This window comes from Stegostoma tigrinum, chromosome 4 (genome assembly GCF_030684315.1).
Source record: "Stegostoma tigrinum isolate sSteTig4 chromosome 4, sSteTig4.hap1, whole genome shotgun sequence".
NCBI lineage: Eukaryota > Metazoa > Chordata > Chondrichthyes > Orectolobiformes > Stegostomatidae > Stegostoma > Stegostoma tigrinum.
In genome coordinates, this window is record NC_081357.1 from 122,888,251 (window position 1) to 122,914,738 (window position 26,488).

General features: G+C 40.9%; 1 protein-coding gene across 6 annotated transcripts in view; it reads right to left on the bottom strand.

The window, feature by feature from the left end:
- Window positions 1-26,488, bottom strand: part of LOC125452825 (kelch-like protein 29) — a 371,153-nt gene that overhangs the window by 141,045 nt on the left and 203,620 nt on the right. For 5 of the 6 annotated variants that reach the window (XM_059645636.1, XM_048531718.2, XM_048531717.2 and 2 more), the window contains exon 3: window positions 3,233-3,380. In XM_059645636.1, coding sequence (XP_059501619.1) covers window positions 3,233-3,380 — 148 coding nt within the window. Of the gene's footprint in view, window positions 1-3,232; window positions 3,381-13,102; window positions 13,276-26,488 lie in introns of those variants that run through there. The other variant, XM_048531721.2, reaches the window with a different exon arrangement.

Genomic DNA, 26,488 nt, shown 5'->3' on the forward strand with positions numbered 1-26,488 from the left:
ACCGTGAAGCTGGGAAGAACTCCTTCATGATGGACAACAACCTGTTGATTCACACATCTTGTACAAGTGCACTTAACGTACTGTGGAAAACAAATTGGAAACTAAAAGAGGAATTTTTTTTAGTCCCTTCTTCTGGTGAATGGTATGGAAGTAGATTTGAAATGATGTTCTTGCAGAATATGAGAGACATAATGACACAGAAGTTCAGCATCTCAGCTCCTTCACCAAGTGAGCAAAGCGACCAGAACGCACACCCAATAATGATGCTAATTGGAGGCAATAGCCTAGTGGTATTATCACCAGACTGTTAACTCAGAGACCCAGGTCATGTTCTGGTGGCCTGGGTTTGAATCTAACTGTGGCAGATGGTGGGATTTGAATTCAATAAAAATCTGGAACGAAGATGATGACCATGTGTTGATTGCCGATTGTTGGATAAACCCACTGGTTCACTGATGTCCTTTAGGACCTGTCCTTACCTAGTCTGACCCAGATGTGACTCTAGACTTACAGCAATGTGGTTCACTCTTAACTGCCCTCTGGGATGGGCAATAAAGCCAGTGATGCTGTCAGCCCATGAATGGATACATGGTTAAAAAAAAGTGAGTTGTCCAAATCAATGACAGCATCAATTTCATTTGGCTGAAATGTGGTGAGAAAAATGCAGTTCACCAGGTAGGCTTGAGAATTCTGGGGAGCTCTATTGATGTGCAAGCTCAAAAGTACATCCTGGGATAGACCTGATCTTTATTTCCAAGGTGCTTCACTCCTGTTTCAGGTTAGGAGCATTAGAAACCTAAATGTTGCCCAATTCCAATATTGCGACTGGTTGACTTTACAGGATAAATTGGTTACAAGGGGGTGATCATTTCAAATTTTCAGGAACAATTTATCCCTCTGAACCAGACTGAGGCACGTTGAATTGCTTCAGACAGCCACGTCGAAAATGTTTTGAAACCCTCAGATCTTACCACTAGGAATATTTTTGCTGGCTGGAATTTCATGAGCCACATTTTAAAAAAGTAACAGTGCATGACCTTGCTGTGCACAAAAATGGCCTGCTGTGTTCGCCTATAATACAGTAATGGCTCTACTTCAGAAGTTATTTATTAGGCATAAAGCATTTTGGAGCATCCAGAGGATAGAAAAATTGCAAAATAATACTTTTCTTTTAAAACTGCTTACATCTTTTTTATTGTACATGAAAGAGGTCTGAACACTTTCCTTAAGGTCTTGTCATTCAAGAACTTTGTTCAAGTGTGTAATATTCAAAAATGTAGAATATAACCACTTTCGCATTTTCTACAGTAGACCTTGCTGGTCTACGAGGTTTCCCCTTGAAGGACTGCAACTCACCCACAACTCTACCGTGCCCCAATGCATATCTCGTTTCTCTGCTATTTCTGTTTTACAACCTCCACTGACTTACCCATTCTCCAACCTGCCTGCCAACATATGAACAGACCTAACTCTTGCTTTTTTCTAAACTTAAGTGCCAACATGCCCCTCTCCTGCCCTACTTAATCTATTACGCCTTTTCTCTGGTCCACCTCCAATTGTAGAGGCATCAGTTGTTTCAGACTAGCTTGCATTATTGACCAGACCAAATTCCCTCAAAATACATTAAGAAGATAGTCTACACTGTTTAATTTTTTCTTATTTTAAAGGCAAGTGCCAGGCATTTCATTCCAGATACGATCTCGTTGGTCAAACTACCAGACTTAAAGCAAAACACATTTTGTTCATCCACTATAGTTAAAATACAACAAAGGAATGAAGAAATTGGTGTAACTTAACTCTACTGGAAGACCAAACAGAATAATAGATTATTAACTACCTCTAATTATCTGTTTGAATTTAGTAAAATCCCATAAACGCACCCTTGGCAAAAAGCAAATTCAGAAAACTGATTGTCTCATATGCGACTCCTATAGCACACACAGAGCCTCCAGATTTTGGCTGTAACTGAGAGATGGAAAAAAAGCTTCCACTTCTTCAAGATCCTAACAGTTGAAAGCTAAAACTAAAATCCTGGTTCTTTGGAAGCTTGACCAAACTCAATCATGCTGCTTCTATTATTCCAACTTAATAAAAACAAGGCCTCACTATCTGTTTACTTTATGAGTTTCCAATACTCATCTCATTTCCTTCCAAGGGAAGTAATGGCCTAGTGGTATTATCTCTGGACCGTTAATCCAGAGACCCAGATAATATTCTGGGGACCAGGTTTGAATCCTGCCAGGGCAGATGGTAGAATGTGAAATCAATAAAATATCTGGAATTAAGAATCTAATAATGACCATGAACCCTTTGGTCGATTGTCAGAAAAACCCATCTGGTTCACTAATGTCCTTTGGGGAAGGAAACTGCTATCCTTACTTGGCCTGGCCTACATGTGATTCCAGACCCACAGCAATGTGGTTGACACTAAACTGCCCTCTGGGCAATTGGGGATGGGTGATAAATGCTGCCTGGCCAGCGATGACCTCATCCCGTGAATGAATAAAAAAAATCTTGAAACTCTCCTCAAAAAAAGACAAAGTACACCTCTTAAATCCATAGTATTGTCACACATGTTTAAGAATCTTAGCCAGATAATTTCTTCTCTTCTCTCAGAACCTTCTTCTAACTACACGTGTTCCATGATATGAGCACAGTGACCTCACCCAAATCTTCCTACATTGCTGTACTGAACATAATTGGCAGTTAAAATTACGTACTTTGGCTCGGCTGTTCTGGAAAATTGCACTAAATAAAAATTGGAAACTTCTGCCTACATTGTTTATTTACTGTGTGGGCGCCATAAATTGGAAGATGGGTCCTGGAAGTAAGAAGGCTCTTTTTAATTATAAATTAGAGACAAAAAAGATGCAAATGCTAATCAGCAACCCAAATAAATTATGTTTGGGTTAGCGTCCAATTTGAGAACATTCCTCTTTTATATGTAATGCTTAATTCTGACTGTACCTGTTGGTTTAATTGAAACCTTCAGCTTTGAGAATTTTATATAACTTTGCATTGAACAGCCTCAGCCATTTTCTTGCTCAGAATGTTATGGCAATAAATCGCACTGTGGTTTGATTAAAAATGTTCTCAGCCTGCAGCTTTGCTATTTAATCAACACAGGATCTGCTTATTGTTTTGTACTCTTGAGAGACCTACTCAATTACTTGATTAAAAAAAGAGAAATTTGTACTTTCTCTTGGGCTTAAGAAAAAAAAATATCACATACCGGCATTTTCTATTTCTCTCATTTGTTTAGATGGAGGCTCATCTGTGTCCCAGGGAGTTGACTGATTGATAGGAGTTTGTCCCCATCTCACACCTTTACTGAGCATTTGTCCTTGTGTCTGACTGTCAATCTTAGAAATGCTTGAAGGCTACATTTAAAAAGACAAAAAACATAAATTCAGACACTGTGACTAAAAATGTACACCATGCAAAACCATCCTCCAGACTTTCTCTGGAAGTATTTGACAATATATTTCAAGAATATACAGTATAGTATGTTAGAAACATAGAAAATAGGTGCAGGAGTAGGCCATTTGGCCCTTTGAGCCTGCACCATCTTTTCATACAATCATGGCTGATCATGCAATCTCAGTATCCCATTCCTGCCCTCTCCCCATATGCCTTGATCCCTTTAGCCAAAAGGGCTGTGTTCCAGCTCCCTCTTGAATCTATCCAATGAACTGGTCTCAATAACTTTGTGTGGGAGAGAATTTCATAGGTTCACAACTCTCAGTGAAGAAATTCTTCCTCATCTCAGTTCCGAATGGCTTAGCCCTTATTCTTAAGACTGTGACCCCCAGTTCTGGACATCCCCAACTTTGGGAACATTCTTCCCGCATCTAGCCTTCCAGTCCCATCACGATTTCATATGTTTAGTGAGATCCCCCAACCCTGCACTGAATACAAGCCATTTATACCATTTAATTAATACTATTTGTATATGCTATTTCACATCAATACAATGAAAGCCAAAACGAATTACACTAGTTTCTTTAGCAAGATCACATTAAATGGACTGTTTGCTTCAGTTATAATGGGAACTGCGGATGCTGGAGAATCCAAGATAACAAAGTGTGAAGCTGGATGAACACAGCAGGCCAATAGGCCCGAAACGTCAGCTTTTTGTGCTCCTGAGATGCTGCTTGGCCTGCTGTGTTCATCCAGCTCCACACTTTGTTATCTTGTTTGCTTCAGTTACCTGTTTACAGTGTCCAATTTTTGGAAGGTTGAGGCACACAACTTCGATCCAATATTTGATTTTGCTTAAAAGTGATCTTTTGTTTGCAAGCTGAAGGCTAGTTCTTAAGCTTTTTGTTCTATAAAGGAAAATACAAATGACCTGGAAATTTCCAGAATACATTTTCAAAGCTAATAACCAGAGTGCAGTCCCGAATGTGTAATAAACTCAGCAGATGGATTTTGAGGGAGTCAGCAAGTAAAATTGGTTGAACTCAGCAGGGAATCATAGGTGAAGATAAATATTTTTACTATACTATAATTCCTCTTTGTACAAAATAAAATGTAAGTGACAATGGCATATATTTTTGAATACGTTTCACCGCTAATAATAAACCTTCCACAATACAAGATATATTACTGAAAATAAAATCCTGGTGGCTATGTATTATGAAACATGGGAAGTAATAATTCTGTAATAATTCTGTACAACAGATTTAAATAAGCTTGTGTTAAATAATCTTTCTGCAATATATACTGTAGACACAGCAGATTCATTAATAATACCAACATCAGTGACAAATCTTTCAAGCCTCCACAAGTCATTTCGAAACATTAAATAATTTATTGCAGATACTAAATTGAAAGAGGTAGAAATGCAGCTGTGGGATTTTTATTAGGAGAATTTTGAGAACTACTTGTACTAGATTGCAGTCAGATAAGTTGTACTCATTTAATGCGGCATTTTATTATTCAAGTCAATATGGCTGCAGTTGAAAAAGAAATGGACCAAAAATCAAGCCAACTGTTGAGACAACAAAACAAATTGATGAAAAGTGAACCAAACATCAGGAGTTCAGCCGGAATTAGCAATGGGGCTAGTATCATATTACATATTTATAAAGGGCAACCTCATTCACCACTCAGAACGCTGGATTACCACCCAAATTCATTCCTACTGGATAGTCATATAGTGAACAAGTGAACTTTTTAACCTCCAAAATTGGCCTGGAATGCAACCAAATGAAGGTCTAAGGTATTAAGCAATCTAGCGGTCTGTGAAGATTTTATGAAGGAGTTGTGTGGAATTTAAATGCAACACTGTTGTAGCCTTGCTTCTTGACGTTTTTTTTGTCTTTCTGCGCACAATTTGATAGGAAACACGCAGGGAACAAATTTTAGGTGGCAGTCACTGAATTCTTGATTTCTTGACTGAAACATGAACAATCAGTAGTTGAAAATTATTGAGTAGTATTGTGGCCTGCTCATTGATGACCAAGGTCTAGTTAATGCAATTTTCAGGAAGGTTTAGTTGTCAATTGATAAGCAGCAAACTCCTGCCGTTAATAATTGGAGGCTACTCAAATACAAAGAAACAAAGAAACCTACAGCACAGGAACAGGCCGTTCGGCCCTCCAAGCCTGCGCCGATCAAGATCCTCTGTCTAACCTGTCATCTATTTTCTAAAAGTCCGTGTCCATTTGCTCCCCGCCCATCCATGTACCTGTCCAAATATACCTTAAAAGACGCTAACGTGTCTGCGTCTACCACCTCCACTGGCAACGCGTTCCAGGCACCCACCACCCTCTGTGTAAAGAACTTTCCACGCGTATCTCCCTTAAACTTTTCTCCTCTCACTTTGAACTCATGACCCCTAGTAATTGAGTCCCCCACTCTGGGAAAAAGCTTTTTGCTATCCACCCTGCCAATACCCCTCATGATGTTGTAGACCTCAATCAGGTCCCCCCTCAATCTCCGTCTTTCTTATGAAAATAATCCTAATCTATTCAACCTCTCTTCATAGCTAGCACCCTCCATACCAGGCAACATCCTGGTGAACCTCCTCTGCACCCTCTCCAAAGCATCCACATCCTTTTGGTAATGTGGCGACCAGAACTGTACACAGTACTCCAAATGTGGCCGAACCAAAGTCCTATACAACTGCAACATGACCTGCCAACTCTTGTACTCAAAACCCCGCCCAATGAAGGAAAGCATGCCATATACCTTCTTGACCACCCTATTGACCTGCATTGTCACCTTCAGGGAACAATGGACCTGAACACCCAGATCTCTCTGTTCATCAGTTTTCCCTAGGGCTTTTCCATTTACTGTATAGTTCGCCCTTGGATTTGATCTTCCAAAATGCATCAGCTCGCATTTGCCCAGATTGAACTCCATCTGCCATTTATCTGCCCAACTCTCCAGTCTATCTATATTCTGCTGTAATCTCTGACAGTCCCCTTCACTATCTGCTACTCCATCAATCTTAGTGTCATGAGCAAACTTGCTGATCAGACCACCTACACCCTCCTCCAGATCATTTACCTATATCACAAACAACAGTGGTCCCAGCACAGATCCCTGTGGAACACCACTAGTCACAGGTCTCCAATTTGAGAAAATCCCTTCTACTACTACCCTGTCTCCTGTTGCCCAGCCAGTTTTTTATCCATCTAGCTAGCACACCCTGGACCCATGTGACTTCACTTTCTCCATCAGCTTGCCATGGGGAACCTTACATGGTAAAATATATGGTTAATGTAGGAACAGGTTTGTAATTCCGAGATCGACATGCGCAGTATATTGAAAGAGCCAATCAGCAGTTTTTAAAAGGGATTACTAGTGCTAGGTTAGGGTTAGGGAAGTAAAGACCAAAGCATCTTGGGAAGAGTTCTGTGGGCCTAGGAGGAGTAGAAGTAGACTCCTCTGCCATGCAAGTTCAGAGACTTTTAAATCATTATAGATTTTTTTAAAAAAAGTTGCATTTGCACCAGTGTGCACTGGTCAGTAAGAATACTGCTATATTCACCTTAGATTGCCAATGCTTTTCAGACAGGATAATAGTAAGTGGTAATTTCAAAGCCATATTTATGAAATAGATCTAAATTCACATCAGAAAATGTAATAGTGGCCTCTGTTCAATTGCAGGTAACCATCAGGAACTTTTGATGCTTGCTTCCTTATAAAAACTATTATATCCCTGGGGGAAAAAAAAGCTGACTTTAACTGGCCTGAAACCGTTAAGGAACTTTGCTGTCAAGTTTGCAGCGATTTTGTTTCTATAATGGTGCACAGAATTCAATGCTGCTCTCAGCTTTCAGCAGAACATGTATATTCCTGGTATAAAGTGCATTTGCTGAGATTAAGTGGCCTGAAACCCTTAAGAAAATATGCCTCTCAGGTTTGTAATGACCTTGTGAAATAATGTACACAGACCTGTAGTCCTATTCAGCGTTCCAGTCCCTTTCCATGTAGCAGAGAGATCAGATTGGCTACAAGTACTCTGCATCACATATGGTGAGGTTTATTTTTCCCTTTGTATTCTGTGTCTAATAAACGCAGATCAATGGCACAGGAAGGATCATGCAGGTGAAATTCACAAGTCTAAATCTCCAGTGCTATCATGTAGGGGCTTTGCACGTCAGTGGTAGTGCTTCTATCCCCTGGACCAGTAGACCTGGGTTCAAGTCTCACTTGTTCCAGAGGAGTGTCACAACTTCTCTGAACAAGTTGATTAGAAAAATAGGTAGAACAAAACATAATATGCTATCACATGAGGGGCCCTCTTTTGACACAGTGGTGGTGTTCCTAACTCTGTACCAAGAGACGCAGGTTCAACTCCCACCTGCTCTAAAGGCTGATTCAAAACAAGCATATTGTACATTTACAGAGACAGTGGTGCAGGGGAAATATCACTAGGCTATTAATCCAGGGGCCCAAAAGACATGGGATCAAATCCTGCTACAGCAGCTGGTAGAATTTAAACGCAATCAATAACAAAAAATGGAATTGAAAGTTATCATTGATCAGTAATAATTTCCCTTGTTCATGAGTGCCCTTTAGGGAAGAAAATCTGCCAACATTACCTACTGGCCTGTTTATGACTAGGGTGACAAGTGTTGACCTTGATAACAACACCTGTATCATATGAACACATATTTTAATAAAACACATTAGAAACCCAAGAGGACAGCATCTCCATGGCACAGCACAATGCCAAGGGGTGAATCTAGTACAGTATTTCCCACTACATTATCTAATAAACTCCAGTTATCTGTAACTGCAGACCATATAACCTAGAACAGGTTTATCTTTATGTATGATCTCAAAATGAGGTAAGATGCAAATGTTTAATAAGCAAAGCATGTGGATTAAAGAGCATGCCTCATCATCCTAATGTGTAAATAATGAAATGATCAATAAAGAATCCAGAACAGGAAGTACCCCATTTTCATCCTCATTCTAAACTGAAGAAAACTTTTGAGAATGTTATTGACGAGCTGTTTGGAGGTGGCAAATCTGAGTATTGCTATCACAGAGACTGTGAAATTAAGTTGTGAAGAGGAAAATAAAGAAGCTTAAAAAAAAGGTAGGTTAACTGAGTGGACTAAAATGTGGGAAAATGGATTATAATGTGGGAATGTGAAATCATTCATTTTGGCAAGAAGAATAAAACCAAGCATACAATCTAATTGCCAAGAGCTTTGAGATGCAAGGGCGATCTGGTTGTACTCATGCATGAATCACAAAAAGTTAGCATACTGGTACAGCAAGTATGAATGAATGATTTATTTATTGCCACTTGCATTTTACAGTGAATAATCCAGTAACATACAGTGAAAAACTAAAAACAGTCGCCAGAATCTGGTGCCATTTTGAGTAGTTTAAGAAGAAAAAGGATGAAAGATATCACTGAATGAGAGTCCTGAGCTCTTTAATTAGAGAACTTTAAGTAACTAGGAAAGCTAATAGAATGTTGTTATTCATCATGAAGGGAATTCAATACGGAAATAGGGAAAATTATTCTTTAGAAGCAAAAAGAGGGTACGAATAAATGGATCATTCAAGTCTCACTTTAACTATTGGAGCTGGGTTAAACAGCACCTACAGTAACATGTGCAGAATTGATCTCCCTATCTCAGGAATGATATTATTGCTGTAGAAGGAATGCAATGAATGTTCACCAGACTTGTTCCCAAGATGACAGGACTGTCCAAGAGAGGGAGACTGGGGGAACCGGGCTGTATTCTCTAGAGGTTCAAAGGATGAGAAGAGATCTCAGCAGGTGCAGGAATGATGTTTCTCCTGGTTGGGGAGTCTAGAAACAGTGGGCACAATTTCAAAATTAGGGGGATACCACATAAGTCTGAGATGTGGAATTTTTTTCTTTAACTCAGAAAAATTTGAACCTTTGGAATTCTCTCTCACACAGGACAATGTAAGCTCAGTCATTGAGTATATTTAAGGTAGTAATTTTGAATTACCAATGACATTCAGGGTTATCGGGTGACTGTTCGATCAGCCACAAGTATATTGAGTGGCTCAACAGGCTTAGTGACCCACTTTTGTTCCAATGACTCAATTATACAGGGCATCGTTGGGATCACAATCTGTGCAGTGTTGCTCACTTTATTTATGGAAGTATGTAAATGCCTTGGAGGAAGTTCAGAGAAGAAATTATGAGAATGAGAGCGTTGTCTGGACAGACTACCTCCTCTTCTGAGGGCATCTAGAACTGACGTGTGCAGCTTTAAAATGAGGGTGTTGTCAATTTTAAACAGAGATTAAATGAGCCTTTTTTCCTCAGAGGACTGAATTTCTGGAATTCTCTTCCTGAAAAGGCAGTGAAAGCAGTCCCTGAACTGTTTTAAGGCAGAGGGAGGTAGATTCTTAAGAAACATGAGGTGAAAGGTTAGCAGTGGGACTGCAGGCCAGGGGTCACAACCTGAACAGCCACGATCACACTGAATGGTAGGGCAGCCTCGAGGGGATGAATCTCCTGCAGCTAATTTATATGTTTATCTGTACGTTCCCACTCCTTTAGAGGCAACGAGCCACCATTCGGAGAATCAAAACTGTGGAGCTTTCTATGCTTGGAATACAGGACTAGATATAGCAGGCAGCAACAATCTCACCCAGATTTTTCCTAGGGTGGAGGTAACTATTACAAGGGGGCAAAGTTTTAAAGTGAGTGGAGGTAGATACAGGGGAGACCTCAGCGGTAGGTGCATTACTCAGAGAGTGCTAGAGGCATGGAATGCATTGCTGGAGAGCGTTGTGGAGTCAGCCTCATGAGAGGCATTTAAATGGCTATTAGACAGGCATATGGATGATAGTATAAAGTAGGGGTGGAGGTTAGATAGACCTTAGGTTTAGGCTAAAAGTTTGGCACAACATTGTGGGCTGAAGGGCCTGTACTGTGCTCTACTGTTCTATGTTCTACTGCCACTCCAGCACTGATCTTTTAAATGAGAGACAGGAGCTCTGCATTTCCGAGAGGAAATCCTGCTCAGGGCTCCCTCAGAAACTGGAGGCATTTCCATCCTGAATGTTCTATCCATGTGTAGAACTGTCACAGGGATGCAAACCCATTCCCCACCCCCACACCCCTTTACAGGTCCTGACAGCCACTTTGGCAGCTTTGAGAGGGTCAATGTCATTTTCGGGTGCTGGGAGGATAGGATGCCAGGCAGGTAGAGAGATAAGGTGTCAGGTAAGGAGGATGCCTGATGGGAAAGGTACCAACTGGGGAGGAAGTAGGGTGCTAGGTTTAGGGTACCAGATAAAGAGGGTGGCAGGTTAGTAAGGTTCCAGCTGTTAAGGCACCTGGTGGCAAAATAAGTGATGCAGTGTCTAGGGTGGGTTGGGGTATTCTGCTCCATTGGGGAGGGGTGGGTGTGCGAATGCGTGAGTATGTGGGTTCACATGGATGTCGGTGCGTGTGTGGGGACTGGTTACGGGATGGGAGATGTCAGGTCCTGCCTTGGATTGAGTTCAGTAGCAGTGTTAGATACGCAGGAGTTAAATGGAGATTTTGAGGGTTCCAGGCATTGTGGCACTGCCCAGCGAAAAATTCAATTTCAAATGGGAGCTCCTTTAGAGTGGGATTTTGCAGAGTCTCCATGTGTAACTCCCACCTATCTTGGAACGACAACTGAAAATCCATGCCATATTCTGCTGCACCAACAGCACAGGTCAGGTGGATGTAAGATATATAGCAACCATGTGTGTCTATCTTAGTGATAAAGGGTAATTTGGGGACAAATTGCTATCAAACGTCTGACTTCTACAGAACTTAACCATTTCCTTCTGCTTTGAAAGAAGTCTTTTACTCAATACGATATATAGGTTGTATTTTCTCCCGTAAGTCAGGTTCATAAGGGAGCAGCCACCCTACCAACCTCCGGATACAACGCATTATCCTCCGACACTTCCGCCATTTACAATCCGACCCCACCACCCAAGACATTTTTCCATCCCCACCCCTGTCTGCTTTCCGGAGAGACCACTCTCTCCGTGACTCCCTTGTTCGCTCCACACTGCCCTCCAACCCCACCACACCCGGCACCTTCCCCTGCAACCGCAGGAAATGCTACACTTGTCCCCACACCTCCTCCCTCACCCCCATCCCAGGCCCCAAGATGACATTCCACATTAAGCAGAGGTTCACCTGCACATCTGCCAATGTGGTATACTGCATCCACTGTACCCGGTGCGGCTTTCTCTACATTGGGGAAACCAAGCGGAGGCTTGGGGACCGCTTTGCAGAACACCTCCGCTCAGTTCGCAACAAACAACTGCACCTCCCAGTCGCAAACCATTTCCACTCCCCCTCCCATTCTCTTGATGACATGTCCATCATGGGCCTCCTGCACTGCCACAATGATGCCACCCGAAGGTTGCAGGAACAGCAACTCATATTCCGCCTGGGAACCCTGCAGCCATATGGTATCAACGTGGACTTCACCAGTTTCAAAATCTCCCCTTCCCCCACCGCATCCCTAAACCAGCCCAGTTCATCCCCTCCCCCCACTGCACCACACAACCAGCCCAGCTCTTCCCCCCCACCCACTGCATCCCAAAACCAGTCCAACCTGTCTCTGCCTCCCTAACCGGTTCTTCCTCTCACCCATCCCTTCCTCCCACCCCAAGCCACACCCCCAGCTACCTACTAACCTCATCCCACCTCCTTGACCTGTCCGTCTTCCCTGGACTGACCTATCCCCTCCCTACCTCCCCACCCACACCTTCTCCACCTATCTTCTTTACTCTCCATCTTCGGTCTGCCTCCCCCTCTCTCCCTATTTATTCCAGTTCCCTCCCCCCATCCCCCTCTCTGATGAAGGGTCTAGGCCCGAAACGTCAGCTTTTGTGCTCCTGAGATGCTGCTTGGCCTGCTGTGTTCATCCAGCCTCACATTTTATTATCTTGGCATTTAGCACAGTTCATTTTAGTTTACATTAAGCACATTAAATATTTTCAGGTCAAGACTGTCAGCCATAAATGCCTTGGGCCAGGGTTTTACCCAGCCGAAGTATTAGATAAATTTTACTTTGCAGCAAGCAAGCTTGCTCTTACCAATCCATGCAGAGGATCATCTGAAAATAAGAAAGCATGCATTCAGCATCAATGCTAAAATATTAATAAATATACCATTGTTAAAATGTTCAAGTTATCTGTATTCACTCTGCGCTGTACATGAAAGCCAGGCATGGGCATGAATCTGATTGATGCTTCCAAGATCAATAATCATACAGCTAGACCACAAACCCCACACACACTGCAAGATGCTGAATATGGGAAGGGGAGGGAAGACTTTGTCCAGGGCTACAATGTTGTCAGTGGTAGGCATGTAGCACTTTAGCCATTGACAGCACACAACAAAAAGAAGGGTATGGCTGCTGGTTCTAATGGGTAAATTATTGCTTAGATGCTGGAAAATCGCCCTCCTCTCCCCGCATCAATACAGATATCTAAAGAAAACATTTTACGTTGCAAAACAGCTTTAAACTATTAACCCTGCTATTCTGAATTCTGGTCCTAATTTTATTTAAGATCACATCATTTACATTTCATGTTTTGCTGCTTTGACAGTATATGTATTCAGTGAAGTAGATTCCTTCTCACCTACCTGCACAGAATTTCCCCTTTGTGCTGGACTGAACGGAAACCATTTCTAAGTCCTCCAAAACAGATGCATATTTGCATGACTCAACATTTTATAAATCTGCAGTCATTCTAGAATCCTCCTTAAACAAGCAGTTTTATTTGGCGCAGCAACTTCTGCAGGGTTTGATTAACAGCAACAAATGCCTAGCTGCTTCCAGAATATCGCTACCAATGAGAATTAACTGAACAGACGACACTGAGCACAGTAGGAACAATGAGCTGCTCAGCATAATGGCTGCAATGAGTTTGCCTCCTCTCCTTTGGCATCAGCTGCCCCGAAGTTTCTATTCCAAGCAGAAATAAAGCTGCCACTCCATTAGACACAGAGGTTATCGCTGTTTCAGTTTCCCGTGGTACTGCTGCTGATAAAAATTATAAACAATTCCCTCTATTTTCAACAGTGATATTAATAGCATAATCACAGTATAAAATGGGACTGAATAAAGGTCTAATGTCTCGGGCGAGAGCCAACAGTACCAGTACAGATTGAATGAGCCACATGAGGAATAAGTGAATCTAGTCTGAAAACTGGCACAGGGATTAGAAAATGCAATTAACCTGTGCCCTTTTTTGACTGATACAGGCAGCATGCCAGCCTAATGCTACCTGCTCACTTATACCATTTCACAGTGCAGTCAGAGCAAAGTGCATTGTTAAGGGCTGTGGGCTTTAGCACAGGATTTAAAAATTTCATTCAATCATGATGTTGGTAAGGCAGGCCTGCACTTTGTAATGGGGTGCCTTTTGACTGGAATTGATCACGCAGTGGATTGGGAGCAGGAATGATACAACATGGCAGAAAGTGTCCCCCGGGTCGCTGAGGTCTGGGCGCAAATGAGGCAGGTCCTCCATCCACAGGGGCCCAGCAGGCCCTTTGGATATATCAGCAAATAGCGTTGCTCCTGGGAACTGGATATCACTCTGCACAAGTTCAAGGACAGTGCACAGGTCGTAAACGGTAGTGAATGTCACTTCAAATGTTAAATTTCCCCAACTTCATCACTAGACTCACACATTGTTCACTATTTCAAAGCCCATTCATCTGTCAGCAATCTCGCTCATGCTTATACACTCAGTATTGTAAGTTCACATCTGCACCTTTACAGCTTGCACACACTAATAGCTATTCAACTAAGACAACCACATCATTAAACCTTTGCACTCTGCTCAATGATTTACTTACTTGTTTTTTGATTTTTGATTTGGTTTATTCTCGTCACATGTACCTAGGTTCAGTGAAAAGTTTTGTTTTGTGTGCAGTACAAGCAGGTCATACCATATGAAGTGCATAAGGATAATAGAATAGAGCAAGGATTACAATGTTAAATCAAATAAAAAAACATTGCACTGTATGAATGATACACTGATGTTTGATGGATAACTGAAGTCAGGATCATCAAACTGATGGGTTACTGTCTGTCTTCACCATGATGGAGCAGATGATTAGTGCTGTGGTTAACAGTGGGGCCTAGTCTACCTTCTCAAATCCCACAACCTCCAAACGATTCCCAATTTGATGATATTGTAAGTGTCTATCTCCTTTCTCCTTTACTCTGCATTTGTGTTTCTTTCTCCCCTGATACCATAAAGTGCCACCTCACCAGACAACAGGAAAGAAGTGAAAAAAAGAATAAAGTTGCAAGAGGGTGAAGAAGAGACTGAGGAAGGTGAAACATCATTGCTGGATTTCAGACTATCATCCACTCATTCAGACGTTGGCAGTGTATGAACTGTAAATGATAACAGAGGGGGAAATCTCCATGTGGCAAATGACCAGGCATGAGTGATCTACAACTTGGGCTGGGGCAAGAGCAGAATAGAAATCAGCTCCCTAATTGGCAAGTTCAGTCATAAAGATGTCAGATGAGGACATCGATGGGTAGGTGTTCAAGAAGAGACTTGCTGCATATGGGCACCAACTGCTTCAGTATCTGAAGAATTGTGAATGGTGCCCAAAATTGTGCAATCAACAGCAAACATTCGACCTTATGTTAGAGGGAGGATGAGGTAACTGATCTCAGGGTCCAGGTCAAGTCCCTGGGGATCTCCTGTGGTGATGATTTCTGATTAAGCTGATTGACCTCTTAAGACAATTACCCTTTGTGGCACAGTGGCTCAGTAGTTAGCACTGCAGCCTCACAGCGCCAGGGACCCAAGTTCGATTCCAGCCTCAGGCGACTGTCTGTGTGGAGTTTGCACATTCTCCCCGTGTCTGTGTGGGTTTCCTCTGGGTGTTCCGGTTTCCTCCCACAGTCCAAAGATGTGCAGGCTAGGTGGATTGGCCATGTTAAATTGCCCATAGTGTTCAGGGGTGTGTGGGTTATAGGGGAATGAGTCTGGGTGGGATGCTTCAAGGGGCGGTGTGGACTTGTTGGGCCGAAGGGCCTGTTTCCACACTATAGGGAATCTAATCTAATCTAAATTGCCCAAAGTGTCCAGGGATGAGCAGGCTAGGTGGGTTAGCCATGGGAAGTGCAGGATTACAGGAATAAGGACCGGGGTAGAGGGGTCTGGGTGGGATTGTCCTTGGAGGGCCAGTACGGGCTCAATTGGCCAAATGGCCTGCTTCCACACTGTAAGGATTCCATGATTCCTTTGTGCGAGATATGACTTTAACAAGTGGAGAGAATTCCCTAATTTATGTTGATTATTGCTTTTGTGAGGGGTCCTTGAATTACAGTTTGTGACTGATGTCGTCTTCAAAGTCACCAACAGTATCAAATCTTGCTCATCTCTGAGATACCAACCCCGCCTACAGATGGTGGTGGTTTTCACTGGTTAGCTCCTCCATTAAAGGGCAATAAAATGAAGTTAATGACTTCCATCCCAATTTTCTACTCACAAATTGACACAAAACTGAAACATCCTGTCTAGAATTTCAGTTTTTTTCTTTCATCGTACTTTCTCAGGACTGTTAACCCCATTGATGGAATATTGGGAAAATATGTTTTAGCCGTTCAAAATGTCAAGTGAACATGTATTGCAATATATCCTGAGAAACTAGTTCTCAGTAGTGCATAATCTGTAGCTCATTCAAGACGTGCATTATGATATTCAATCTTGTTACTCCCCCTTACATGGGTAAAGCAAATGCACTGCCAAATTTAAGGATATGAGACACATTCCATATTCTTCAAAATAAAACTTGCATTTCCATAATTTATGTTCTGTGATTTGCAGAAATAAGTTGACATCTTGCCTGAATTATGTAGGTTTTCTAAAGTCAAATGCCTAAGGCTTTCCTTGGTACATCACTCATATCACATTGGTTCATTCAAGGGCCATCTTGCCAGATGAAAAAATCAATAAAAATAATGCAGCTGTCTTAAGTGTTCCATGGGAGTTTAAAACAGGGTGGTCTCAGCTGCCTTATATCATCAAAAAATAATGCACGCTCTTCAAAACAAGATGAGCTACCATTTTGTCTAACTAAAATGTCACGTAAACATGAGCAATGCCTCTCTGGAAAAACTCAATCTTTTATTTCACTCCAATATCAATTCTGTGCTATGTTGCATACTTATAAATGTATCTTCTGCATGTAGCTTCCTTCAACTACGAGATAAGGCTTTTCAAAATTTTGTTGAATACCATTGCCCCGAATTGATACAACTCCCAAACATACCAGTTTAAAATAATAATTGATGAAAGTAATGCAAATTATAGCGAGGTTACCGCTTTCAACTTTGTGTATTTCTTTAATAGCTTTCAAAAATCTAACACAGCAATTAGATTTTACTATGAAATCTATTAACTGAGTCTCATTATTTTGGTTCTCTTCGATAACTTGGATGGGCCATATGCTGTTTCTCCCCTATACAAACCGATATCTGACTCACTCCCTGAGAAATTTGCCCACTTCCTAATCAAGGGCTTAGTTTGCACACTTGAAACCAAATTGTAAGAGTTACTTTGAAAGAACTGCTCAAATCTCAATAATACCATGTTTTTGGCGATTATAACTGGCTTATATTATTGATCCTTACAAACCTTTGGAATAATATAATTGATCCATTCAATTGTGTTGTATGCCAGAATAGTATTCACAATACACCAAGCAATGACAGTTCTATATCAAAAACCCAATGAAATCAAGATAAACAACATGTGGTGCTAAGTTGTTGCGATCAATTTAGCAGCAAGGGCTTTTGAGTCCATACCTCGAGTTGAAGCAAATGCGAATGGATTGTTTGAGCACAAGGATAACTTTTAAAATTGAGAAGTAATCTTATGTAACCATACAAGATGTACTGGGAACTTGACAGGTTGGATACTGAAACAATCGCAGAATGTTACAGTGCAGAAGGAAAAATATTGTCCATGTGTCTGCAAAGTGCTAAACTCCAGCATAAATGGAAATAATTGTCTAATAAACCTTCTGAGTGTGTTAATTGACCCAACCTTCATCAGACATCTAGGCTGTGTATTACAGGCCATTACTACTTGGGTGTGAATAGTTTTTTTTCCTCATCTTGCATTTACTTCTTCTGTAAAGCACTTTAAAACTGTGTCCTCTGGCTCTTGATCCTGCTATGAGTGGAAACAGTTGCTCTCTATCTATTCTGCCCAGACATTGCATGGTTTGGAATATATCTATCAAGTATCCCCTCAGCTGTCTCCTCCGCAAGCAAAGTCCCAATACCTCCACAATCTATCCTGGTAAGTGAATGATCTCATCCTGAGAACCATTTCTGCAAATCTCTTCAGCACCATCTCCATTGAATTTGCATCCTTCCAGTAGCTTAGCTCCCAGAACTGTACAGAGTACTCCAGTAGAGGTCTAAGGTCTATAAGTTCAGCGTAGCTTCCCTGCTCTTGTCCCCTGTGATACTATTAATGAAGCCTAGAATACTGTACGTTTTATTTCATTAAACAGCTGCATCCACCTGTCCTCCCAGCTTCAATGATTTATACACACATCCAACCAGGTCTCTCTGTTCCTGCACTGCCTTGATTTTCAGAAAAATGAATGTCGAAGTTAAGGATAGTGTCAAGCATGCCCATGAAATACTTGAGTTTTTTTTTGTTTGAGCAAAAAAAAAATGAAGATGGGTAGCCTGTTCTGTGATTTGGTTTTGATTTTGATTTTATTGTCACGTGTACTGGAATAGAGTGAAAAACTTTGTTTACAAGCGGTACAGGCAAATCACAGCAAGCAAAGGATGTACAGATCAAAAAGACTGAGAGGCATACAGGTTACATTGCAGGTTACAATAGTTGAGGCTACAGCCTGTTCAACAGTCTGATAATGGCCAGGAACAATCTGTTCCTGAACTTGCTTGTGTGTGTGTTCAGACTTCTGTATCTTCAGCCTGATGGAAGAGGTTGTAGGAGGTCATTACCAGGGTGCGATGTGTCTTTGATGACGTTGGTCGTCTTTCCCTGGCAGAAAGCCGTACAAATGGGGTCCATGGATGGAAGGTTGGTTTCGTGATGGCCTGGGCTGTGCACATCACCTTCTGTGGTTTCTTACGGTCCTGGGCAGAGCAGTTGCCAGTCCAGGCCGTTATACACCCAGGCAGTACGCATTTAATGGTGCATCTGTAGAAGTCGGTGATGGACTTATGGACATGCCGAATTTCCTGAGCTGGCCTGAGGATGAAGAGGCATTGTGGTGCCTTCTTGACTGTCACATTTACGTGGGAAATCCAGGACAGGTCGTCAGTTATCGTCACTCTGAGGAACTTGATGCTCTTCACTCTAGCAACCTCAGTTCTGTTGATATAGGTGGGGGCGTGTTTAAGGGTATTTGTCAGCTACATACTGTTTGCTCAATCGTGCTTTCGTCTGTTGTTGGAGTAAACATCTTAAACATGAAATCACGATGTGTCATCCTTTCAGTTATGATTTGGAAGTTTGAATTTTTTTTCAGAAGTTATTTGCTTCTACTGGGACTGCAACACATTATTTCCACAGTAAATAATTGATTTTCTGACAGGCAGAGGAAATGATTGTATTCTGCTCAAGGTCCTATCACCACAGTCATCTGTTCTGAGCACTGCTCTGACAGGATTTCTGTCTTCTATCTGACCTTAGATTCCTCATGCACAGAATACATTCAAATTCTGAGGCTGAACATGACTGGAAGTAGTGTTTTCACCATTCAGTGTGTGCAGTATTTTAAGAAGTTTTGCTTCTTGTTGTATTCAATATTTGGAAAGACTAATGAAGAGAATGGTCAAGGAAGATAGGAAGAGAGAGGAAAATGGATATACATCCTAAGATATTGAGAAAGATATAGCAAGCTACAAAGATAAATGCTAACAGATAGATACAGGCAGACAGTCAAAAAAATAGATAAATGATGCCCTGATAGATACATAGATAATTAAAATTCTTCTTACACAACAAGAAATGTGCCCTAGTTGTGAAGTTTTCCCCAATCTTGTAAATCATAAATTGTTTTGACAGTGGCACTGATGAAAATGGCAGTGTAATGCAACCTGCACTGCAATGTGAAGATTGTTGAATATATTGGGAGGCTGGAAAGGAAAGGAACTCTGCATATGGCTTGTTAGTTACATCATTTACAAAGCAAGACAATGAGGAGCCAATAAGCTATACCCAATGCCTACACATATATTTCTGACAGTTGGAGGAAATAATGGAATGGATTTTGGGTGGGAGTGAAAGCAAGAATTGTCAGCATTTGCCGTCACTAATACACTGACAGCAATTTTTTTGAAGCCTGCACATGTTGAAAATAACAGAGAAACCAAGCAGTTATTATCGGTCCTTCCATGCCAATCCAGACAGTACACAGTAAGACATTCCCAGAATGCAGTGAATGGAAATAATCAGATTTCAAAATCTCACCTGATCAACTTTGTTGCAGTGCTTTTCAGGAGAAAATAGAGGGAGTGGTGAAACAGTCAGGAAAGGATGAATTGACACTTTTCTCTGGGAAAAGACTGAGGGGTGACATAAATGTCTTTATCAAAGGTTTTGATAGAGAAGCTGCAATGAAAATGTTTCTACTTGTGGGAAGTAATAAAAAACCATAGGCCATCAGTATTGGATAAATGATAAGAAATCCAAAGAATTCAAAAGAAATGTGCTTAGTCTGAGGGTGGAAAAATGTTTTGAATTCACCCATGTTCATGGCTCCCAATGAGCCGTCCTCCCATTGGTCTGTCTGCCCACCTAGTGTGACAGCACATAGCCAGGGATCGTTGTGTCTGGGCCATTCTAGGGCAAACTTCAGTGAGCTTTGACTATGTCCAAACCTGTTGCTTGACAAGTCTGTGAGGCTGTGCTCCAGCTGTGGCACAAACCCCCTGGACGTCAGCAAGGACTTCTCAGGGACGCCAGGGCTGGGTGTGCCACTGTCATTAACAAATGGTCAGTTTGGTTCATTACTCTGCATCTTTCTAGCACAATTGGTACAACTGAGCTCGGTCAGTCAGATGACACACAAGTGTCAGACACACTGCACTTGTAGGTCTGAATCAAATGTAACCCACCAACAGATAAAGGCAGCAGGCTTCCTTTCCTAAAAAAGCATTAGTGAACCCAATAGGTTTTACTCAATGATAATTTAATAGATAAGTTTGTTTTCGTAAATTCCAGATTAATTTATTTTTAAACTCCATCATACGCGATGGTGGAATTTGAACTCGTGCACCATAAAGCAACAGCCTGAGACTTTGGACGAATAGTTTAGTGACATTACCATTCTACAAATGGCTCTCTATTTTGAAGGTGTGAGTTTTGTGGAGTAGAGGAACAAATTAACCTTAAGAGTACAAATACACTGATCACTGAACTTTGTGTCACATGTTAGCGAGGCCATAAGCAAACAAACCAAGGATGAGGTTATTTTTAGAGGGATAAGCAGGGAGGCTATTTTAAACTTACATTGAACTTTTGTTAAAATCTGAAGTCACATGATAGCAGGTTATAGTCCAACAGGTTTATTTGAAATCGCAACCTCTCACATCACTGCTCCTGCATCAGGTGAAGTGAACTATAACCTGGTGTTGTGTGGCTTCTGATTTGGCCCACCCTAGTCCAACACTGGCACCTCCACATCAGAACTTTTGTTACACCATACTTTGTGTACTATCTGTAGTTCCAGCTGTTGTATGAAATGCAAAGGCTTTTGAGGCAACTAAGAGTGTTCGGAGAAGATTTACGAGGATGACCCCATAAACGTGTAAACGTATGTATTAGGAAAGGGTGAACAGGCTCTTTTCTCTTGAGGAAAGATTCAGGAATGACAAAGAGAAGATTTAGGAATGAAAAAGAAATGTGGTTTGAAAGCTCTTGATAGAGAAGCTACAATGAAAATGCTTCTAATTGTGAGTGGTGTTCCACAGGACAGAGTCCTTGGGCCTCTACTGTTTGTAATTTTTATTAATGACTTGGATGAGGGGATTGAAGGATGGGTCAGCAAGTTTGCAGACGACACGAAGGTTGGAGGTGTCGTTGATAGTATAGAGGGCTGTTGTAGGCTGCAGCGGGACATTGACAGGACGCAGAGATGGGCTGAGAGGTGGCAGATGGAGTTCAACCTGGATAAATGCGAGGTGATGCATTTTGGAAGGTCGAATTTGAAAGCTGAGTACAGGATTAAAGAAAGGATTCTTGGCAGTGTGGAGGAACAGAGGGATCTTGGTGTGCAGATACATAGATCCCTTAAAATGGCCACCCAAGTGGACAGGGTTGTTAAGAAAGCATATGGTGTTTTGGCTTTTATTAGCAGGGGCATTGAGTTTAAGAGTCGTGAGATCTTGTTGCAGCTCTATAAAAGTTTGGTTAGGCCGCACTTGGAATACTGCATCCAGTTCTGGGCGCCCTATTATAGGAATGATGTGGATGCTTTGGAGAGGGTTCAGAGGAGGTTTACCAGGATGCTGCCTGGACTGGAGGGCTTATCTTATGAAGAGAGGTTGACTGAGCTCGGACTCTTTTCATTGGAGAAAAGGAGGAGGAGAGGGGACCTAATTGAGGTATACAAGATAATGAGAGGCATAGATAGAGTTGATAGCCAGACACTATTTCCCAGGGCAGAAATGGCTACCACGAGGGGTCATAGTTTTAAGCTGGTTGGAGGAAAGTATAGAGGGGATGTCAGAGGCGGGTTCTTTACACAGAGAGTTGTGAGAGCATGGAATGCGTTGCCAGCAGCAGTTGTGGAAGCAAGGTCATTGGGGACATTTAAGAGACTGCTGGACATGCATATGGTCGCAGAAATTTGAGGTTGCTTACATGAGGATCAATGGTCGGCACAACATCGTGGGCTGACGGGCCTGTTCTGTGCTGTACTGTTCTATGTTCTATGTTCTAAATGACAAAGCCAAAGGCCATCAGTTACAGAAAAATGACAATTCAAAAGAAACTTTAATTAGTGTGGTAAAAAGTTTGAATGTATGACCAGTGAGTGGTTAATGCTGTTAAATTTCAGACAGCAGATGGTGAAGTAGGATACAAGGTGCCAATCTTTTACTTTTTCTGGGATTTATTCACTGAATACAGCTTTACAAATGTCTATTTCCTCCTTTAACAACACCTAGCCTCCCAGAAGTCTCTCATTATGTGTGCGCAAGTTACTTTGTATTTCCTTAATATTAATAATAAAATTAGTACTGAATTAATAAATTCCCTATTCTCTTTAAACCTAAAGGACAGATGGTATCATAATAGTATTATCACTAGACCTACTAATCCAGAGACCCAGATAATGTTCGGAGGGGGACATGGGCTCAAATCCCACCACGGCTGGTGGGAGAATTTGAATACAATAAAAATCTGGAATGGAGAGTTTAATTATATAGAACATAGAACATAGAACATTACAGCACAGTATAGGCCCTTCGGCCCTCGATGTTGCGCCGACCGGTCATACCGATCTGAAGCCCATCTCCCTACACTATTCCATGTACGTCCATATGCTTGTCCAAATTATGACTATAACACCATTGCTGATTGTTGGGAAAACAATGGCCTTTAGGGAAGGAAACTGTTGTTTTTAACCTGGTCAGGCCTACAATAATGTGGTTGACTGTGAGGCACAGATGGGCAATTGGGAATGGACACTAAATGCTAATCCCCTCAGTGACATCCACATCCAAATGAAGAAAATAATGTCAGAACATGCAATGTTTTAAAACAAATTGGAGAGGAAAGAAGTGAATTTCCACTTTCCACTTTTATAAATAAGACATCCCTTTTGTAGGACCTCCTATAGTCTCTTTGGGGAAGCCTTCCAAATGGTAAAACAACTGGCAGCTGTTGACTTGCATCAGTCCAACTGATTCTGATAAATTTCCTCCACTTGTGTACAAGCAAGGTCAGGCTTACCTTCTCTCAGTCATACTTTCAGTCTAACACACATAATCCTATGGGGAATGATTATTCACTTAAAACACAATGGGCAAACTAAAGAATATGACTTAAATGTGGAGTTACTTGTTAAATAAATTACTTCTACAAGAGCCAACATTTCTGCAGGTTGATTACTTTTAACTACAAGTTGTCATTTTTTTGGATTCCCAAATAAAGAACAACATTTTCCATTTCTATCTTCAAGTATATGATAAATGCAACTGTACTCAAATACTCATTTGAAAGACTGGCATGGCAAATGTAATTAAAAAGTAACTAATTTCATGTCCTTTGCATGACCAACTTGCACATGTGTTTTTCAGCATTTAATTTCTAAAATGGTCTACTTGACCTGAAAACATTCTCAACTGTAACGTGTTTCCTCATTGAATCTCCAGTACATCAAAACTAGTTAGAGACACAAAAGCTGCAGATGCTGGAATCCAGGTTGACACACAGGAGGCTAGAAGAACACAACAAGCCAGGCAGCATCTGGAGGAAATGAGCAGTCTATGTTTTGGGTATTACCCTGTTTCAGGACTGTGTTGGGTCTTGTTTGGGTACATAGTCGGTTTAGTATCCAATCAAGGTGCTTAATTGCTTTGCTTCTGATTTAGCGATAAGCCATCTATCTATGACAACTTATCATGATGTTTCAGAACATAATTAACATGTTTTGATCTGCGGTTGCTCATGACATGTTCTATTTGATGTCGAAGTCTATACATTTAAAGGCAGATGAAACCTGCCTTCCAATCTTAAATTCCCCTTTAATCTTGCAACAGTTACTCCAATTCCAAAAAATCATCTACAAAAAATTATTAATATACATCAAAAGCTGCCCGAGTGTTTTCTTTTGCAGTAGCAGTAAAACATTCCTGAATATTCTCTAGTACAGCTGACTTCCTGCAATACAGACTTAATTGATAAATGCCATAGCTATAATGCATCCTTCAATTCATCAACAGATTTGTTTTAATTCCTATAAAATTTGCACATTCATCAGCTTCAATACCTGCATCTTTGGTAGGCAATTTTTATTCTGAGACAACTTTCTCATCCTCTTTGTCAATCCAACTTTAAAACAATCTTTCCCTCAAAATAATATTACCTGATGTGATTATTACTTCAACATTCTGGTTGGAAATGTCAGATTTTGTTTCGTCAATCCAATCATTGTCCTCCTTGGGCAAACTGCAAACCTAGTGACTTTTAAAAATAATTAACATTTCATCTCCAGTTTCATTGTGCTTTTTTTCAATGGATGGCATGCTCAGCAGCAAGGGTATCATAAGAAAGATTACATCAGTATGAGCAAATGGCTCACTCCGTTATTTTTCATGAGATTACCACTCTTTACAGTGATCCCAATGTGTTTTTAATCCCCAAATTTAAATCAAAGAAGGACTTTCCTACTCCCTGACCTTATCTTGATGTTAACTGAGTGAATCTTAATAACACTTTAAACAGTTTCACATGATCCTGAGCTGTACTTATTGTCTAACATGACTCAATTAAATGAATTTTATGACCTCTACTGTGGTTAATGCAGATCTTTATCATCTTCATCAAATTCTCAACTCTTGATCTCAGATGTTACCTCAAAAGACTCCACCAATACATTTTGGGCAGTACAAAACATAATATTTCCTGTCACGTGAAGCACCTATTAAGCATTCTACAGGCATTCATGGGGCTCATTTGTCAATTGCCATGATATCTTGATCTACTAAAAGTACTTTCATCCTCCCCCTTTTCTTGCACCTCTCATATCCGAACGATCTTGAAAAACCTGCAATCATTGAGTCCACTATCCTTCTTCAAATCTCAGAATGTATATCATTAGAGCTTTTGGAAACGATTGCTTCCCAGAGTGATTTGTTTTAAAAGTAGCAGAGGTTTGATCTAAAAGCCATGCCTTTTTCTCTGAGAACTGAACAATACTCATGAACAGATACCTGTTCATATGATCAGCCACAGCAACCTGCTGGATTTAAGCACAGTAGTGAGCAGAGGAGAAGAAACTAATGAGGATTCCCCTGGTAATGAGTACAGTAGTTTAAATAAAATCACTGAAAAAAAGGAATGTTTAAGTCAGGTTTCTGCAATTTATTTTGACAGTATGTTAAAGTCCACGATAAAATTCCACTATGGGATGACAGTTTAACTTTTGAAATCTACTAAAATCTGACCATGCCTTGTAAAAAATCTAATAGATCAGTCTTTACAGTTTCATTTATGCCACTTAATAAAAAGCTCCACACCATCATCAGTATGTAACTTGTAAACAGCTTGTTTCCAATTTTACTTTTGTTAGGAAGCGATAAATGATAAGACCGCATTGTTTTCTTTCTTTTTTATATCTGCATCCACAACTCCACTTCGTTTCCCCAGTGTCCAATAGGGAACCTCTAATGGGTGATCACAACTTAAAATTTTAAGTTGTTTTCTGCTGTTCTTCACAAACTTTGCTCAGGTTACAATCTTGCCAGAAAATAAATCTTTGTTTCCAATCTCCACCTTCAGTCAATCACCCTCTGCTACCAGATTAAACCTCTAACATTGAAGTAGGAAAGCCTACTGCACACTAACATAATAACTGTATTCCCTTACAGAAGCCATCATTGCAAAAACTTTTCTGAAGTCTAAGCCCAAAACATCAGCTTTCCTACGCCTCTGATACTGCCTGACCTGCTGTGTTCACCCAGTTCTATACCTTGTTATCTCTTATTGCAAAAACCTAACAGCTCCTGAATCAACACACAAGCTCCCAGACATCTCTACTTAAAAGAGATCAAAGTAATAAATCAATGTAGTCCAGCTGTACATCCTTAACTTTAAACAAACAATTAAAATACCATTAACAAGAGTGAATAGAGAGACAATTTAAAGAGAAGAAAGTCAAGCTTATGATGAAGAACTGAATAGATGTTTATGATTATACATTAGCTGAGAGGGGAAAAAAAAATCAGCAGGCAATTTCAGTGCCGTACATAAAAGATTGTTCACCTCAGCTGAAATC